The sequence below is a fragment of the Vigna angularis genome, chromosome 1, assembly GCF_016808095.1.
Source record: "Vigna angularis cultivar LongXiaoDou No.4 chromosome 1, ASM1680809v1, whole genome shotgun sequence".
In the NCBI taxonomy this organism is placed as follows: domain Eukaryota; kingdom Viridiplantae; phylum Streptophyta; class Magnoliopsida; order Fabales; family Fabaceae; genus Vigna; species Vigna angularis.
Window position 1 is genome coordinate 54,355,934 of NC_068970.1, and position 21,489 is coordinate 54,377,422.

The window sequence follows — 21,489 nt, forward strand, 5'->3', positions numbered from 1 at the left end:
AATAAAGTTGTTGAGTTTAAAGTTTAATTACCTGATTTATGACTCGTTTTGTTGTATTCCACCACTATTCTTTTTCGTTTTGTTGTACTGATTTCATCACTGCCTTGTATGTGGTCATCTTGTTCGCTATTGTTTTAAAATTTACCATCCCAACATCTTTAACAAACTTTAGAATTTTTATGCTTACAAAATAAAGAGGTCGATATGTTTTTTAAGTTCCTAAAATTCTAGAAGTCTGTTTTTAGTAAGAAAGTGAAACTCAAGGATTGTTTAAAGCATAAGCAGAAGTCTTTATTGTGTGCACAAGTTATTCATATATTTCACCGTTCATGTGATATCTTTTCACATTCTTTGTTATGAGAATATTATGAGCATGTAATGGACTTTTCCACGTGTTGGTAAAACTTTTGGTTTTTCAAGAAAAGTTTTACATACCCATGTGAGTTGTACTAGTAATATTGTATTTTATATATTAAAATAATCTAATTTGAATTAATTAGATTCAACTTTATATAAAAATCAATATTTATATTGTCTATCCCCTGCCTCTTATATTTTGATAATGTTTGATGATATTACAAGGAGATTCTTTGTGTTGAAAATTAACTGCACTAAAATTCTCACATCAAAGTGGTTTAAAAACCAATCTTTTTCAAAATTTAAAATAACTTTTTGTTCTTCTACCAATTCACCATCCATTGTGTAATTTTCTGACCATTTCTTTTAACCAAATATGTAACTTGTTACCACATTAAATAATTTAATAAGAATGTCATGGTAATTTCTTTGGTAAATTTAATATTTTCATGAGGAAAAGTTAAATCTCACCTTTCCATGAAAATATTTGTGGCATTGATTAAAAGTCATTCCCGAAACATTGTTTCCTATAAATATTTTTTTTCTTAAAACTAAAAAGGGTTCTTTTACTGAAGCTCTTGTAATTTGATCTTGATCTTTCCATATGTGTTTTAATTCCTTCTTATGTGTGTCCTATCCTAGCCTTTCAATTTATATAATCTAGTAGGTCTTAAAATAACTCACCTTTAATTATAAATTTAAAAAGAAGAAAAAAATTGTATTTCACATCTTCATCTTTACGTTTCCCTAATTAAATGAGTCTAGAAGAGAGCTAATCGTTGATGGCTGAATTAAAAGAAAGAAAAATTGAGATATATATATATATATATATATATATATATATATATATATATATATATATATATATATATATATAGGCAAATCTTTTAAAGTCAATTTTTTTAGGTAATTTGAGCATTCATTATATGTATATGTTTGACATTTCCTCCTAGGATAGACACTGGCTTTTATAATTCAACGTAACTAATTTTAGGTAAATGCTAAGATTTGTCCTTTGTTAAGGAATTAGAAACTAAGAGTGTATAAAAAGCACTCCTTCATAACTTTTATTTAGAACTACATATATGTTTATAATGAAAACTTTCTCTTCAATTTCTTGACCAGTCCTTAAGGATAGAGGTCAACACAAACCCTTACTTTAACTCCAATTTAAACCTAAGAAAGTAGAAAATGAGAGTTTCACTCACTAAATTAGGATTCCAAGTTATAATAAAAGTTCAAATACATCATCATAAAATTACTTGCACGTGATGGATATTGAAAAGAACTAGAATTCTTTGTATACCTTTTTGCCACAAGTCTAAGGTTCAAGGAGATTGAAAAGACCTACATCAGTCGACTTAGATTAGAATAGAAGTATATGTTTATGAAGAATTATTGACTATTATAGGTCTCCTATACTAATCACACCCACACATCATAAATAAGGGTCCCCTTCTATACGTAATTTTTCTCCACTCAAGTATCTTTCTATATTAATCGGAATTATTGACTTGATCATCAACTTGGGATACATGGTCGGTCCACTTCTTTAACCACCTCAAGCTATCTTGAATAGACAAGACAAAACGAATGCGACTTCATCATAAATGTTGTCCTTCAAATACAACAAATATGAATATTATAATAAGTGACAATATCAAATTAGAGGACAAAGAATCACTACTTATCATTTCTTCCATTGCCCTTAGACAGATGAAATACGAACATCACCAAAGACGAATGATCAGACTGGGAGTGGGAATGTATTAGAAACAAACTTTTTTTCATTAGAGACAGTAAGAGTAAAAATTGGCCAAGTATATATTCAAACTGCCACCTCTCTTCAAAACAAAATGCGAAGGAACCGTGTTACTGCTATTGACTCGTTCTAACCTTGCTCTTTGTCTAAGTTATATATATATATATATATATATATATATATATATATATATGATATAAAGATAAAGAACATGCAAAAAAACTAGTCACCAGATGCACATTGTGTGTTCAATCGAAAGCATGAGGTAATTTACGTTCATTTCAGCCACCACTATAATATTACAAAAACCTTTGCCCATCAAAGTGGGGAAATATTGAATTTAAACATAAAATGGGTTGAAACTGGAAAGAGTATGCTTGAGAGATGAGTCAGATAACCATGATAGCCAAAACAAAAGGCTCAAATTTCTCCCCAGGCATAATCTACAACCAGTCTCCCACCAAAATCACCACCCAAAATGTTGTCGACCAGAAACTCCTAATATGTTAGTAAATCTCCAATTCCTACCAACATTACACAATCTTTATTGATGTGCCAACTCGACCACATACACAAACCCATATCCCTCACAATGATTAGCACTGTAAAATAGTACAAAATGACGGCTTGAAACACAAGTGAATTGAAGACCATTAAAACAAGAGGGGAGAAAAATCATCCTGTAGGTGTGTGTATTCGCACCTATACCTAAGATGGTGTAATGATATGAAAAGAAGAAAGTCAGTCCCAGGCACTAGTGACGCCGGGACCATACCCTCCAGCATATCCCCCAGAACCTCCATATCCACCACTGCTGTTTCCTGCACTGTAGTAATCTGAAGAACCCCTTGTAAACGAGCCCTCTCTCCGAAAGTCTCGACTACCAAACCGACCACCAGATCGGCGGTTTCTGCCTCCACCATAAGACCGAGCAGCATACCGAGAGAGCCAAGCAGGTACTTCTTGATTTGCTTCTTGCATCAGATCTGCTAAAGCTCTAGCTAGTGATGAATTGTTATCATTAAAGAATGCAGTTGCAAGGCCTTTCTTTCCAGCTCGCCCTGTTCTTCCAATCCGGTGTACATAATCATCAATATCATTTGGCAGGTCAAAGTTGACTACATGAGCAACATGGGGGATATCAAGACCACGTGCAGCAACATCGGTAGCAACCAATATGGGGGTGTTGCCACTTTTAAAAGACCTCAATGCTAATTCTCTTTCCTGCAGGTATTTCAAAATTGATAAGCACAATAAGACAAACAAGCATATGTATAAACAATAATTCGATGTACAGTTAATTAGCTAGGGGTGGCAAAGCAATCCATTTGCCCATCATCAATCCGGTTCACCCACCAGTAAATCCATTACATAAAAAAAAAGAAAAAAAAAACTCGACCAAATCCATCCAATTTAATGGATGGTTAATGATCCATCCATTATTTCTCAAAATCCAATGGATTATCCTATCAATTCTCAACAGATAAAAAAATACTCCCATTTTTTCATAACTAAATCTTTCTTAAATTTCTTTTTCTAATTTTTTTTCAAAAAATATAACTTTAAATTTGTGTTTAAAGAAAGTACTTTTGAATTTTTTTCAAAATATAACTTACAAATATATATATATATATATATATAATATATATATAACTTTTACAGATGGATATATCCATCAATGAAAAAACTAATGGATGAGCCAAATTGGATTTCTGTTAAATAGATTGAACTGGATAATATCAAAGTTTAAATTAATTTTTTTAATTAATGGATTTTTTTATTCAAACTGCTATAATCCAAAATAAGCCATCCAGTTTTCCACCCGTACAAACAATAGATAAATTAGCAAATGCTATAAAGTTAAAGCATTTGATATTGAGGGTCACAGTTGAATAGCATTAAAACCGAACCATGACCCTATTCATGAACAAACTGGGACAAATAAATAAGCATACAGATACTTGTAAGATCCAAGTCCTAATAAACAAACTAATCATAACATTAGAGAAAAAGCGCAAAAGATAATCAAATAAAGGTTGCCCAAGAAAGCATAATAATTTGATACTTCACAACATTGCCCGTAGAAAAAATAATACAGGAATAACCACTTCATGACTGTTCTTGAAATGTTTGGCCAGTGTATCTTGCAAGGTTAGAGATTCTGTGTTTTGTATTTTGAGTTGAAAGAAGTTTCGTAGGCATGCACTAGACAGAACATTGGAATTCAATAAGTTGCAGGAGAACCATGACAAATTAGTTTCTTGTAATTCTAGAGGAAAAATTATGCAACCATCTATTTGGTGTTTCAAGTCATCCGAGTATAAACACCCCAAAAAATAAGTTCAAACCAACTTCATTGACCATGGAAGCCTTCTTGCCCTCTGTTCAGGCGAAAGTATTTTCACACATTCCCGATCTTCTCTTCTCCAAACTTATTTATCTCGCTTTTGACGTGCTTCTTTGTTAAGGTCCATTTGTTTCAAAAGGAAATGGTAAAGCGGGAAATGACTGGTGTAGAGAAATGAGCAGAGAAAGCATTCCTTGTACGGTACAAAAGAAGGTGGTGAAGAAAGAAGCCACTTTCCATTAGTTCTCACGTGTTTTATTTTACACTTAGACTTGAGGAGAAAAGAGTGAAAAGTGGAACAGATATTGCCATTTTCCAAAATTACACCTCTCATCTCTCTTAATAACTTATATGTATGGGTAACTTTGTAGTTGTACAATTACTTAACTTTAATCTATCTTATTTTTTAAAATGATCATTTTCTTGTCACTCTCTCTTCAAACGAACAAATACGGTTTTTCACTCTAGTTCATCTCACTTTCTTTCATTTTCCTTCCCTGCAACCAAACATAGGACTGACGAGACAGCCAGGTTGGTAATTCTTCCTAAATTTTATACAATTTATAGTTTTCCTTCACTATTATGCTAGGGTTGCCTGCATTGCTGTTGCTTAAAAATTTAAGAACTGGTTGCTAAAATAAATAATTACTATGCAACAGGTCCCTGAGTGAGAGGCAGGATACCATGGAGAGCACAAGTACAACTGCTCTAAGAAGTCCGAGACAAGTTCATTTTCTGGGTAACAACTGCCCATAAATTACTTTTTGAATGTGAATTTTGTTTGTCGGATATAATCTTTTTTCAGTAAGTGATGAAAAATCTTAATCTGTGCAGAATATTTTCAACCAGCAGGCATTGGTTTGAGAGATAACAGTTGCAAGAGTGAAAAATAAACAATTAAAAGAAAAGAGAAAAAAGGAATGTGGAATGTCATTCAGCTTTCCATATAGCAGTGTTTAAACTCATAAATATAGGAGCTTCTGCTATAAACTAACCTGCTGCGATCTGTCACCATGAATAGTAGTTGCAGGAAAACCATTAAGACACAACCAGTGTTCCAGTGAATCAGCTCCCTTCTTTGTCTCCACAAAAACTAAAGTCAAAGCTTGCTGCAAAGTCATGCACGAAATAATCTTATAAATGATAATTAAGAAAGAGTTTACTCTTAAAGAAACAATCTAGGTAACACCGACACTGACATGAACACAGACACCAAAACACAGTTAATGTCCCAAATATATGGCACAAATAATTGGCTAATATATATGATTAACATGACAAAAATCTTAACTGAGAATAAAAATTAATATAATTCACACTGTAGTTAATGTCCATAATATAGGGCACAACGAATTGACTAATATACATGATTAACATGACAAAAATATCAACAGAGAATTAAAATTTATATAATTCAAACTGTATAAGAAAATTTGAAAAATGCCACTGTTTTTCTATTAAAAAAAAGTCCTCAGTACTTAATAGCTAAAATAACTAGTTATGTCTAATGAAAACAAAAAATTGTTATTAGCCTCTTAAAGTTTATAATATAAGTTTTTTCTTTTAATTTCTTAAATTTTAAAAGCATTTAGCCACCGAAAGGTGTTAGCTCATTCTCTTTACTCGTGTTCAAGTTGTAACAAAATGATTTCCACAATCTGCCAAGGAGATGTCTGAACTTAATAAAACATATTTTGACAGGGTCCAGGAGAGTTTGGACGCAATACAAAGGCACAAGAGTGTCAGATATGACAACATTATTCTCCACTGGTGTTGTTGCTTCCTAGAACACAATAAATAAACTATACAATGAGAAAACAAAAATAGATTATCCACACTGTCCATACAAACTGAAACATAGATGTAACATTGCAAAGGCATAACTTCAGTTCAAAAATAACAAAACAACATAATCCACGCAATGACCAGCATGTTGCTTAGAATCAGTAAGGCTGTTCTGCATACGTTTCTCAAAAATATTATTTGTTCACATTTTTTGAGAGTTAGGTATACCATAAAGTCCTCCATGCAGTTCTACGGTTTGTTGCTTTTGGTAGAAGTTAAGATGCCAAATTGTGGCAATAAGTCATATGTGCTGTGCTATAATTAAAGGTGTATAGTCAGAGGGTAGAGTGTTTGTATCTTCATTGAGAATCATATTGACAATCAAATTCTTTGGAAGAAGATTAGATGTTAGTCTCCTTCTTGGGTACAATGTAAAGCTCATGGTCATTTTAGGAGGGCTCACCAAATAATGTTTAGGAGGACTTTGAATAATTTTCTGTATTCTTACGTTTCCTCAAGGAGCATCTCTAATTTTTTTCATATGTTAGCATGTCTTATAATTTTCTTAATTCTTTTAAAGAAAAATATATACAAGAATAAATGAGTATATGCATCTCAGTAACAGAAACATCCCAGGGTCAGAATGGGTTCGTGAGAAAATAGCCATTGTGAAAAGCTCTGTTGTTTCTTATGGAAAGCTGACACTGGAGTCCATTGTCAGTGACTAGACAACTGACAAAAATTCCAAATTCACTGGTGGCAAAGGTAAAATATCTTAGATTTTCTGGGCTACTTCTCCCAACTCAATTGTTTTATGCATTCACACAACTTGGATCAATTATTGATATTCATTTAGTTTCTAAAATCACTTGTATTAGTTTTATGTAAGTTAAGTACCTTTCCCTGTACACCATTTGCCCTCTGTGCATGAAGAAGGTCCATTAGGTGACTTCTCTTGTCAGACTCTTGAACGTACTCAACTCTTTGGACAATTAAATCAGTACTTGAACCCACTCTTCCAACAGCCAGGAAAATATAATTTGAAAGAAAATCAGAAGCCAGTCTCTGCATTTCAACCAGAAATCGTTATAATAAAGGGGACTTGAATTTATAATATACACAATAAATAGGTATTCATGCAGTGTTTATAACTCACAAGCCACTTATCATATCAAATCAAATTAAAAACAACCTCAATATATTATTCTAAAGACATTCTTTCTGCAATAAGAGGAATATTGACAGCAAGACCTATGGATGCAAGTATGTGATTTACAAATACAAAAGGAAAATGCATATTAGAGTACTGAAAGCCTACACTGAAAGGTGAAACTTGCTGCCCTAACACAGACGGGTGTATAGCCAGCATTAAAAGGAAAAAGACAAGGGGGAAACAAAGGAAGTGGGGAAGAAATCCTAACAGACCCATGACGTACGAATGGTAGCAAAATTAAGAATGTGTTTTTTTTAAATCACATGCCAGATAAAAGCATGCTTAATAAAAAAACATTTACAGATTATATCAGACCTGTATCTCTTTCGGAAATGTTGCACTAAACAACATAGTCTGTCTAGCACCTGGTGGAGGCATGTCCATTTGTTCTACAATCTTCCTTATTTGTGGCTCAAAACCCATATCTAGCATCCGATCTGCCTCATCTAAGGCCAGATATCGAATCATCTGCAGTGAAACTCTAGCTCTCTCCAGCAAATCTACCAGTCTTCCAGGAGTTGCAACAAGAATGTCCACCCCTCTCTCAAGATCCCGCAGCTACAGAGAAAATAACATGTTAGGGTACATAACAGCCACAAAGTCCTTACCATAGTTCAAAGGTAAACTTTTATAGGTCAAAGGATTCCATATTGGATCCATCAAGGAGAATTCGAAACAAGACAGAATCTACAAAAAGAACACATCTAGAGGGATCATTTTCAGGCTCCTTATACAAGATGTTTGACCTCCAGCGAAGATACAACAATATATAACCACAAAGTTCTTAACCAACCAATACATACACATGCAAAAACTTTTGAAGCACAAAACTGCAATATTATTGGAAGAATGAATACATTCATATCCAATAAAAGGATGTAATAAAATTCCACTGCTCAACCGACCTAAAATGTGTTTCCAATACTAATAAGATAAGAAGATTCACCTTGTACATAACTATATATTATGAAATGTAATGAGTGTAGATGATGATACAGTAACTTAAAATTGACAATTTAATTTTAATACAAAACATATCAAAGTCTGTCAATTTTAAAGTTAATAGATAAAAACATACCTAGAAATACAATTACATGCACAATAGAAGATGTCATACCACCATAAAAGGAAAAAAAAAATCCGAGACTATCTACATGCAAATGTATACCCCAAAACAGTTCAGTAAAATATCCAAACACAATTAAATTAGCATGATGAAAATAATAAAACGTAATGTTTATGCGAAGTGAATCACACAACTAAAGCCCCATAAGTAAGAAAATGTTCTGTGGCTCTGACAGAAGAATAAAGCCAACCCCAGTGATAGTTATCAAACAGTCAACATTAACTTCTTCCAAAAGCAAAGAATATGCCAAAAACTGCAAGCTAATACTCGACTGTGGATAGGCACATAATTAGCCGTGTATGCCACCGCATACAAGAACAGTAAATTTTTAGTATAGAACAATATACACGGATGGACAAAATTAAAAGCAATCAAAAGTAAATAAAATCAATCTTCACCATCCATGTATGCTTGTAAGTCAATATTTGTTGATTCCACCATGGCAGTACAAATAACAGTAGTATGTGAAGGAATTTTCAATTTCAAAACCTTGATTACCATGAGCTATCCCTATCTCAACATGAAACCACAATAGGTGAGATCATTTTAAACCACAGTGCAAACTAGATATATGGCTGGGATCATAAAATCCCGCCTAAACTCACTTGAGATATATGACTTGCAACTCATTTTGCAAACCAAACACCCAGGTCATTCTACACTGACCTCACTCGAGATTCAGGAGAACTTTTGCACACCCGAATATATTATAAGCCCTACAGCATCCAGCAAGGACCAACTTAACTAACAGCTGCAAAAGTTGTGCTGTCCCAAGAGCATCCTTGTGGCCTCTAAACACTGCTTTACCGCAATCCAGTAAGGTTAGAGCCCTTTTCGGGGAGAAAATCTCAGTACAAGTTGTAGACAAGTTCTAGGATTTTGGGTATTTCAATCATTAGATAAGATCACCATTATCCATAACCCCCTTTCATAACCAGATCAAAAGGGAAGAGGGCACCGAGCAAGTACTGATTATGGAAAGACAGACTTGAAATCACCTCATAGCAGAGCACGTTGAGGATTGTTATGGACAGAATCACAGCTTATCAACAGAAAAGAATAAACTTTGCTAGTCTTTTATGCTTTTATGGCAACTAGATCAACACATTATTTTGTAAAGAGAAATTCCTATCCAAGTTCACTGCAAATACTTATCTCTTATCTTATAGTGAACTATCTCTCCAAGGATTGTGAAAGATATTCCAATAGAAATACTCTTGTAATTGCTTTGACTCATTCGTCAAAAAGTAGATCACGCTCCGAGATTATCATACATAGGATTGCACCGAGGATCGTTAGATCCAACCAAAAGTATAAGTGATAGTATAAATAATGTATGCAACATCACTGAAATTCAGTTAAGAAATTCAATATTTATTTTATACTTATTTTATCATTTTATAAATTAACTTTTACTACAGTTATGAAAATATACAGAGCAGTTACAATTAAAACATAAAAGTCAAAGAATATAATAATACACACAGTAAAGAATGTGTCTTGAGTAAAGGCCAAAGCCAAACTAACCCAACTAATGAGCTTTATGGGGGTAAAAGAAGCGGAAAATTTTTCCTTACAAGAATTGGGCAACCCTCAACACCTTAATTTTGGGTTTAGGTCTAAACTGAACCTCCCAGACAGGCTTGTAAGTTGAGGGCTGCCCACACTATACAAAGACTACGTTAGACATATATGTATTCAAAGTGGGGGATCTCAACACGGACCCTCACATCGAGGAATAGACATTTCAAGCATCGACTTATGCATTGGCCTAAGACAGGCTTGTAAGTTGAGGACTGCCCAAAATATACAAAGACTACGTTAGACATATATGTATACAAAGACTACGTTAGACATCTTAAATTTGAGCTTAAGACCTAACATAACCACACAACTGACATGAAATGTGAGGATTACCCAAACCTTTAAAGGCTAACAACTCTAGTAAACGTGTCAACAAGAAAAAAGGAAAAGAGAGGGAGTGGGCTAGCCAGATGCGTTTACCAGAGGCTAGGTTGCTGAAAACCAACAAATCATCTCCATGCAATGACACCTACATGAAATACTTCAGAAAAAGAAACATTATTCTCTGTTCTCCACTCTCTCCCTCCCCAAACTACACCTGCTTCATATATATTTTCTGTTCCCCGTATTTTATTGCTGCTTGCATTCATTATTCAAGGCCGACAGTCCCCAACCTCTTATTCTAGTATTTAATTGTTGTTGTTATCGCTATATTAAGTTATTATGCCTTACACGTGAGCTCTGGCTGTGCGTGCTGAAAGGGTGAAAAATAACGTTTTAACAAATAAAAAGAGGCTACAAATAAAAAGTGACTGTGTGGCTGCGCCCCCTTACATAATATTGCTTTATTGTGAATTTTTTTAACTGTTATGCATTAAATTATAGTTTATTCTAAAGTTCATATTTCAATTTATTTGCAAAATAGTGAATTATTGAACTTAAAAATGCCAACATATAGATGCTTTCAATGTTTCTTTTTATGTCTAAATACTTTTAGTTCTATGTTTTAAAGTTGCTGTGACTTTGTTGGCCGTATAACACATTTTTAGTTATTTATCATGAATCTTCTGATGCATGACTCAAATCTCTATTTGACAACAACACTTGTTATACTTGGTTCTCAAATGTGAGCTTTGCAAGGTAATAACAAGGTGTCTACAGAGCTGAGTGAAAAAAACTAATATAGATTGAAGTTTATGCCAAAATATCATGTCTGGGAGTCATGACTAGTTCTGAAAAACAAAGAGAAAAATAAAGAGAAACAAAGATAAACCTGCTGATTTATTGGTGCTCCACCATAAGCAACAACCACCTTAACACCAGTTTGGAATGAAAACTTCCTAGCCTCTTCATGTATCTGAAACCAAATACAACATTTAAAATACATTTTCATAGCAGAACAGTGTTCAACAAAAACCATACCAGAAAACCAGGTTAATATAGCTAACTCACTTGCATTGATAGCTCCCTCGTTGGAGAGAGAACAAGCGCAAGTGGATACACAGTACGCACCCCACGAGGTGGCCTCTGGACAGGTTGGCCCCTCATAATTCCACTGATGATCGGGAAACAGAATGCAGCTGTCTTTCCAGAACCAGTCTGTGCACAAGCCATCAAATCCCGTCCACCTAGGGATATTGGTATGGCATGCCGCTGAACAGGTGTTGGCTTCACATATTTGCACCTTCTTATATTCTGATTAAGTGCATCACCCAAGTCAATCTCTGCAAATGTATTCACAGGTGGGGGCACATTTTCACCACTGGTCTCCACCGGAATGTCCTCATATGCATCAAAATTTATTCCTGTATTCTCCTGCTCATCAAATGCGTCTTCAGCATTATCCTCTTCTTCAAAGGGGTTGACTTCCCTGCCACGATCCCACCCACCACTTCTATTTCCCCATCCACCTGGGCGTCCACCACCACCACCATACCCAGAACGATGATCGTTTCTGGGTGCAGGCCAACGGGATCCAGAATTACCAGCAGAACTAGAGCCAACAGAACCAGAAGAAGGACCACTGTATGCTGGGGCTGGGGCTGGGACTGGGGCTTCCGCTGATGGCTGGCGGTTCCTAAGATGAGGAGGAACATAAACTGGTCGTGAAGGAGCTACAGTGCTACCAGTTCCCACATTGTTAGCAGAAAAAGCGGGACCCGAATTTTCAGCTGCAGAATTTGCAGCCAAATCAGCCCATGAAGTTCGCATAGTCAATCACAAATTCTTGTTGTCAACAGCCGCCTTCAAAATTCAAAGGGAACCCCCTCTTTTCCAGATTCGAGATAACACCTTTACCAAGTAGCCCCAATTAAATAAATAAAAACAGTTGAAACGGATAAATACTCTTCAAAACGAACAAAATTGCTCAAAACCAACCCTGAAACACAGCAGAATCTCAATCAGTAACCCTGCAACATCTTTGCATCATGATATCATACAAAGAAGGAGCCTACTAGCAGAACAAGTAAAACACAATCAACAAAGGGGCAAACTATGCAAAGTAAAAACTAAACAAAAGATTACAAGGCAATGAATACATGCAAAGAAGTTTACCCCCCTCAAAATCTCAGATATACTATAGCAGAAGCATACTTGGCCTAGAATACCGAACCAATCACAATGTCTTCAAATAACAAGTACGACAGCGACCAAACAAACAAAAAGAGCAGAATACCGCCGCAACCGAAGCAACGACGAACTAATGATATGCAGATTGCAGAGAGAGAAGACGTACCTGCGTCTGCGTTGGGAAGGTAAAACCCTGAAATGGTGAGAGGAGTGAGAAATAAAGAAGATCCGGAAACCCTAATTTGGTTTTGGTTGCAGAAAGAGAAAGAGAAGAGAAGGCGCTTTCGGAGTTAGAAACAACAAAAATATCTTTTCTACCTTTTGTAATGTTTTTCTCTCTCCTCTCAATTTCAAAACAGAAAAAAAAAAGATAAATGATTAAAATATAATATTCGTCCGTCTACCAAAATTTAAATTTTATTTTATTATTAACTGATTGTATTTTTTTAGTTTCAAAGTTTAAGTGTTAATTGTCACATTAAATAAAAAACAATTATAAAAATCAAAAGCATAATCTTGACAAAAATCAAAAAACGTATTTTTCTTAAAATAAAATATATTTATTTAAATTAAAAGCATGTTTTTAAATAATGACATTAAATTACTTCATGTGTGTAATCTAAATCATAAAATAATTACATTTTCATATGTATCCTTTAAATGATTATTAACTTAAATTTAATTATTTTATATACTAAAAGATTATTTTATCATTTTATCTCATATGAAGCATTTTCTCTTTTTTTAAGTTAGTTTTAGAGATTTTAAAATAGGTATGTTATAATTTTAATTTTTCACCTAAGGTAACATGACTTACTATGTATTCATATAAAAAATTGTTTAAGAGTATTATTAGTGATTTTTAAAAATTATACTTGAATATGTTAATAATAAAGCTATAAATAATTTTTCTATTAATTGAAATTTATTTTATAAAAAAATCATTATATTTCTAAATTCTTCTAAATTTATTTTTTAAGCTTTTTTTTTTAGGTTTTAATCTCGACTTTCGTATTTTGAAGATTAAAAATTATAGGATTGTTTATAATAAATAACTTTATACACTCGTTTGTTCGAATGAAAACAAAATAAGCTCATTTTCTTTTTTTTTTAGATTGTTTTGTTTTTTAAGTTTGCATGTGTGTAGTAATACAACTTACTTATGTTCAAAGTGAGTCATGTTGATTGATGATTACGATGATGTGCTTAAATTCTAATTTGGGATTCTAATGACATAATTAGATCATCTTCTGAGAAAGAAAACTCTAAACAGCAATTGTGAATTAAGAAGTTTATTAATGTAAGAAGTTAGTGTTATTGGTTGTTCTTTATACTTGCTTATAGATTTTATGACTATACTTGACGCGAATGCTTGAGGAATTGAGTGAGATTATTAGTGGAACGAATCTATGAACTTTATGATTTAATTGAATTGTGTGTAATTGAATGTTTTTTTTATGGACTTATCTGCGGTGTATTGCGCAAGTCTCCCAGGAGACAACAGGAACTTCCCATAATATCTCTGAAGATCTCAGAACTATCAAGGATCTCTCAAAAGAGCATAAATATAGCCTAGAATAATTTTAGAAGAGGAAAAAAGAAAAGAGAATCAGAAAAGACTGAATTGGGATGTGTCTTGGAATGGAGAAAGAGTTCTCTATTTATAGAGTTAGGAAAGAATAAAATCAATAAAAGACAATAAAAGCCATTAAATATTTTACCGTTTAAGCACTTAATAAAATGAATTTAAACGTTATTGGCAATTAAGGTTTTTAACATTGCAATCCAACGTTTTTCTTTTGCAATAATCTAACATTATTACAACAATAAGGAGATATTTCTACATTAAATTGAAATTGGTTGAGTTATAAAAAAGGTAAAAATGACCATCATTTGATCCAATTGCACAAGTTGAAATGCCATTCCTCTTTAGCTTTTGACATGGCGCTAAAAGTTGGTTGTGTATCGTTGAATGCTACTTTGTGAGGCCAAGTTAGGGAGCTTTAATGATTATCGCATTAGGTGTTACTCTAAGACCAACAAACGCTCACACGATAATAAGTTCCAATGGTACAAAGTGTTGGGCACCTCGTTTAGGCCACTTGGCACTCAGTTGACAAAAACTCAAAGGATAGTTAGCATTAGATGTTGCTCAAATGCCTTTGGGTGTGAAGCTATAATTTAAATTCCATAGAGCTTCAGGGCTTAAGACGTTGGGTGATGGCTTCATTTTTAGGCACAAATAATTGTTAGGCACTAGTTTGATATTTTCTCCTAGCGAGCTCTCTACCTGGCTAACACTTGATGCCCCATGTATCCATTATGCAACTTTTGATATATACAAATGTATATCTTTTAATATTTTGTGTAATAAGATGTGATATACTTAGATAGTTATGTTTATTTGAGAAATACTTTTATAATAAATGTTTGATTTGATGAGATAATGAACCAAATGGATTGAAATGATATTATAAATTATGAATGGTGTGCATAATGTCCTTCATAAGGAGAAATACCCTATCATTGCATGCATTTATTATGGTGTAATTATCTTAATACTATTAAACTCAATACTCATAGAGTTAAATAAGGTCCTATGGTGGGATTTGGTGTGGGGAGTCGAATATTGTTGATGCCATAGTAAACTAATCTTATTATAAGAGATTTTAAACCTAATGAATCTAGATTGGTCTTGATTTTTATGTCACATCATTACATGACAAGTACATGACTACATGATGTTACAAATTTAGCAAGTGTATTAAATCGTACAAGTAATAATGTGGATAAATCCAAATATCATTTCCCACAAACACTCGTGTTTTTCAAAAAAATTACGTTTATTCATCAATTAAGGCAACTTTAAAATAATGAAAATTATTGATATGTATGAAATAAATCTAAAACTGATAAAACAATAAAATTACTTTAATGAAATATATGATAAAGACTCATCGGATTGGTTTTCATGCATTAAATCAATATGAAAACACTAAACAATATATTTGTAATTCATACTCCAGCATTCACACATGTAACAAACTTGAATGTCTTAACAACAACTTTAAAATTTAATAATAAATATCCTAATGTCTTAGCAAATTGCATTACAAGTCCACATTAAGTTCAATATTTCAATGTTATGAATGTCTAATGATGAACTTTATGTCTAGATGATCAATCAATTAGTTATTTTATTTTAGTCTAGGTCCTGACATCATACTCAATAACCAAATACCCACATATTTGCAATCAATCAATTCATGCGGTTAATACTGAGAATATAACACAAGAGTAATAGAAAAATAAGTATATTAAATACTAAAAATCACAAATATTGAAGATACATTATGTCTAACTGTTATGAATAAGGGAGTTAACTACTCTTAAACATTATGAATGTGACACCCGGGCACGGAGACGAGGGCGGGGAGTGACGCCGGTGCAAGAAGCATGGTGCAGGGGGCACAGACAAGGAGCGGCTCCTGGCAGCTTCGGGTGGAAGGGGTACATGGATGAATCGAACATGCACCGGAATGAGAGGGATTTGGAGACTGTATAGGTATGGGACTATACAGTTGAAGGATAGCTTAAAGGAATTGATTTGACTACTCATATCACCAAAATGCATTTGCTTTTCGGTAGCTTGACCCATAAGAACTCCATAGTTAAGCGTGCTTAGCTTGGAGTAATTCTGGGATGGGTGACCTTCTGGGAAGTTTTCCCAGAAAGTGTGCGAGTGAGGACAAAGCACACTGGAAAGCCTGGTGGTGATCTGTGGGGGCAGTCGATGGTCCCTGTGAGTTGCCGGGGCGTTACAGATGGTATCAGAGCCTAGCCTCTCCCAGTACGGTGTGGTTCGAGGACGAACCAAGCGGAAGTTGGTGGGCATGTGACACCCGGGCACGGAGACGAGGGCGGGGAGTGACGCCGGTGCAAGAAGCATGGTGCAGGGGGCACGGACAAGGAGCGGCTCCTGGCAGCTTCGGGTGGAAGGGGTACATGGACGAATCGAACATACACCGGAATGAGAGGGATCTGGAGACTGTGTAGGTATGGGACTATACAGTTGAAGGATAGCTTAAAGGAATTGATTTGGCTACTCATATCACCAAAAATGCATTTGCTTTTCGGTAGCCTGACTCATAAGAACTCCATGGTTAAGCGTGCTTAGCCTGGAGCAATTCTGGGATGGGTGACCTTCCGGGAAGTTTTCCCAGAAAGTGTGCGAGTGAGGACAAAGCACACTGGAAAGCCTGGTGGTGATCTGTGGGGGCAGTCGATAAAACGAATAACGAGCAACGTCTCCAACCTCTACAACGAGTCTCCACCCTTTAGAATGTGTTTACTTTTGATTATGGATTTGAGAACGAGTGATATAATTGAATTTGAGTGGATTTGAAAGTAAAGTATGTGTTGTTGTTTTTAAGGGATTTGGTGTAGTGAATGGGATTTGAAAGTAGAGTTTATAAGTGATTTGACTTGTGTGATAGATTAAAATAATGTTTTAATATATAGAAAATTAAGATTACTAATTGTCCTTGATGTTAAAAGTAATATAAAGTTATATTTATATGAGCTACATTTATTTTGTAAAAATTATTTGAAATACTAGGATTTAAAAAACACTGCAAATTATATATTTGATGAAGTATAATCAGTTCCAAGGACATCATACCTAATTTCATGCATGTTGGATTTGGTTCCAATGTTATGGGAATAAATTCCTATTAGCATAAAGCTAAAGAGTATAAATTTTGATGATGTCTCAAAGTCAAGTCTCAAGTGCACTTATTGCATGAAGATATGCATGAAGACTTGTTTTTATATTAAAGTTTTGTAATTTAATAGATTTATGTATAGGACGTTATTTATCTTTAATTCTATGTATTGTTTGCCTTAGGTTGCCTTAAAATTTATTTTGAATCAGAAAACATCATTTTATACTCAAGATAATTGATTATCAACTTATAATAATCGATTATCAATGTCATAATTGATTATCACGAGCAATTATGAGAATTTTTAAGCAAGTTTTTTACCGTTGTGCATTAATTAAATGCATAATCAATTACCATAATTGGATAATTGATTATCACAAGTTAATTAGTTGACAACAGGTTGTTGGAGGTATCCTTAAGTGAGATCTCTATAAATTAGATTAAGACTCTCGTTCTGAAATACAAAATACAAAATAAGTGTATTTCGAAAAATCTTATCTATAGTGTGCGGTGATAAGTGTTCAAGGGTTTGCTGAACACTTGTGCTGTGACTTTGAGAACTTGGCGTGTTGGCATAGAGCGAGAACTTTCACATGGAGTGTGATTAAGTGTTGTTGTTGTTGGCATAGAGCGAGAACTTTCACGGGGAGTGTGATTGAGTGTTGTTGTTGTTGAGTTGAAAGCCTATCATCCTTCGTGAAGCATTCAGTGGAGGTGTTCATCCTTCGTGAAGCATTCGGAGGAGGTGTTCATCCTTTGTGAATATTAAGAGGAGGTGTTCATCCCTCGTGGGTTATAGGGGAAGTGAGTTTTATCTCTTGGAGGTAACAAGAGAGGTGTTATAACCTTAAACTGTTTTATTTTCTTTGTAATTGTAACAGTTTGTTGGTTTGTGCTAGTGCAGCGTTAATTCTCAATTAAGATTAACAATTGGATGTATAATTTGTTTGATCTGAACCAGAATAAAAATTACCTGTGCAATTTTCTCTCTTCCGTACTCTTTAACTTGTTTAAATTATTTTAAGAAATTTTTATATTTACTTGAGAAAATTATTAAAAGAACGATTTGAGATAAGAAACCAATTCACCCCCTTTTTGTTTGTTGAACGCGTTAACCATTCTGCTGCGCTGCTCTGACAATTCCTTTATCATTGCATCTCATTTGGAATTAGTTCTAGGCCATGGAAAACAATTCCTTTTACATACATGTATCTCTATGGAATTGGTTGCAACACTTATGAAAACTGATTCCCTTATGTTGTGTTTGCTCCATAGTAGAATTGGTTCCACCTCAATGGGAATCAATTCCCTCTCCTTCATTTTTGACCACAAATCCACGCCTTGTAGCTCTAACACTAACACCATGCACGTGAAAAAAAAGGGAAGAAAGGGTGATTTAAATTGAGGGTAAAAATGTTTTTTCATACTTATCACCCTCAAATCACATAAGTTAAGAAAGATTCAAAAATATATTCATGATGTATGTATGTTTTATCTCTAGCTATAAACAACTTAATAACATTTATGTATTAGATAGTTATATACTATTTTAGGTTTGTTAAATTGAATGTTCATAAATATATGTTTAGAGCATGTGTAATTAAAAATCAAATTTTTTTAAAAGTGTAGTTCATATATTGAGTTATGAGATGTCCTATTTTCATATTTTATTGATAATCTAAATTATACATATAAAACTATCACACGAAACAAATCAAATAAGTTATTCTCATTTAACCTAAGAGAAAAGTGAGTTGAATTCAATGAGTTGAGAAATGAACTAGTCTTACCATGTGTGACTTGTTTTAAAAAGTGAAAAATGTATATGATAATAGTTGATTATAACATGAACAAAAATTCATGACCCGGTACCCCACCATATATACAAAAATTGTTTATATTTGACATATTCTAACACAATATATATTTTTCAAAAGTGAGCATATGTAATAGTTATACACATATATATTGTGAGAACCTAAAAAATGACATTTTAAAATTAATAATATTTTAAAATGGTGAGACTCTATTATTTTAATATTAAAACTCTTAAGTATAAATAAATTTTTATAAATGAATTTCCTTATTTTAAAACATATTATCCCTATAGAAATCACTTTTTATAGAAATTATCTACCTTTTATCCAAGCTTTTTCACTTCAGATCGTCTTTTGAAGATATGATACCGCTAGAGTGATCATCGAGGGGGAGTTCTTCAAGTTCAACAGATCAACTTCTTAGTTTGAGTAAATTGGTTTTCTGCTTTTTTCTCGATCCAATTTGTTATTCTCTTTGCATGTAGGTTTGATTGACTTGCATGTGTTTTTAGAGTCATTTTTATGAGTATTTGTTGATTAATAATTATAATGGTACGATCTTATCATTATTTTTTATATTTCTCTATGTAGATATAACATTTTGTGGAATTGAAAGTGTTTTGACTATTAAAACCATTGAGTTGTTTTATCAGGGGAGGGAAGCTAGTCGTAGTCTATGATTTTATGAACTTTGCTTAATTGAGTTATTGCATGTTGATGTTAGGATAATTTGGGACAACATGATTTTTTGTTGAATCTAGTTTGGTATATAAAAATTGATGTGATCATGTATGATTTGGGTGCAAATTATATTTGTATTAATATGAGGAATTATGGTTTGTTTGAGTAATTGAATGATGAAGTTCTAAATTGAACAATTGATTTAATTGGTATATAAAATTTGATGTGATCATGTATGATTTGGGTGTGAATTATATTGTATTGATATGATGAGTTTGGCTTGTTTGAGTAATTGAATGATAACGTTCTAAATTGAACAATTGACTTAATTAGTGTCATTGAGAAATTGTTTTTACATCTTTATGAATTCAAAAAGAAAGTAAAAGGTACCATTTATAGTCATTTTTTTAGGTTATACTTTCCCATTTATTTTTGGTTTTTGCCACGGCATTGGGTGACAACATAAGGCGCCAATTAAAAATTTCAAGTTTAGGAGCATTTTCGCTTTAGGGTGCAGGATGACATTGTCGGGAGTCACTTTAGTAATGGGACCCCACCTTGTTCTTGTTGGACGAGTTTATACTCCACTAAGGGAAACCAAAATCAATGAGCTGACTGACTTTATACAATTGGTGTCACTCGAAGTAGTATCCAAAATTCATGCAAAGGTGTTTCAGGAGTCTTCTTGTTGAATGTTAATGTGGTTGTTGGACGCCGAGCCCTTCAACATTGGGTGTGCCTTTTTGGTCATTGTTTTTTTTCCTAGTGTTTTGTGAGTTTTTTTTCTAATGTTTGTATGATATTAATAATTATCTTAATTATGTATATGGTTTAGTGGAACAATTTGTCAACACTCAATTTCGTCCGGGTAGATTAATAAAATTTATTTGCAAAAAAATATAATAAAAATAAAAAAAAATAAATAAATAAAATAATAATAATAATAATAAAAATTCAATGGGGGAAAGAAGAAAGAGCGTTCGGTCATACTGTTTATTGAGGACGTTCGTCCTCGGTTTCGAGCGCTCGTCTTATCACTGTTGCGACGTTCGTCCAAATGGTAGAGCGTTCGTTCATATAATCTGAGCGTTCGTTCGTTTTTGTTTTGAGCGAGCGTTCGGCATTTGGAGTATCGCGACGCTCGTCCAAATAGTAGAGCGTTCGTTCATAATTTGAGCGTTCGTTCGTTTTTTGTTTTGAGCGAGCGTTCGGCAGTTGGAGTATTTGGACGCTCGTCCAAATAGTAAAGCGTGTTTTGAGCGTTCGGTATTTTGTCTTAACGAGCGTTCGGCATGGGTGGCGTCCCCATCCTCTGCCGCTCGTTCTCACTCGTAAGGAGCGTCTTAATCGTTCGTCCTGATGGTTCCAACTTTCAAACATTCGTCCTCTGGCGTTCGGTTTCGTCGTTCGCTCTGTGCGATCGCTCGTCTTATCACTGTTGCGACGCTCGTCCAAATAGTAAAGCGTTCTTTGAACGTTCTATCTTCTGATATACGTTCGTTCTTGGTTTCTGGACGTTCGTTTTTGGTTTGTGAATGTTCGGTCCGTGTGTTTCAATGTTTTAGAGGGTGCGTTCATACAA

At 33.8% G+C, this 21,489-nt stretch overlaps 1 protein-coding gene across 1 annotated transcript; it reads right to left on the reverse strand.

The window, feature by feature from the left end:
• Positions 1-2,366: 2,366 nt before the first annotated feature.
• On the reverse strand, positions 2,367-13,009 carry LOC108344502 (DEAD-box ATP-dependent RNA helicase 37). Its single transcript, XM_017582936.2, has 7 exons — positions 12,852-13,009; positions 11,567-12,494; positions 11,388-11,471; positions 7,780-8,022; positions 7,149-7,316; positions 5,462-5,575; positions 2,367-3,343 (listed from the first exon to the last, which is right to left on the reverse strand). The coding sequence occupies exons 2-7, from the start codon at positions 12,323-12,325 to the stop codon at positions 2,861-2,863; spliced, it is 1,851 nt and encodes a 616-aa protein (XP_017438425.1). The 5' UTR covers positions 12,326-12,494; positions 12,852-13,009; the 3' UTR covers positions 2,367-2,860.
• Between the last annotated feature and the right edge of the window lie 8,480 nt (positions 13,010-21,489).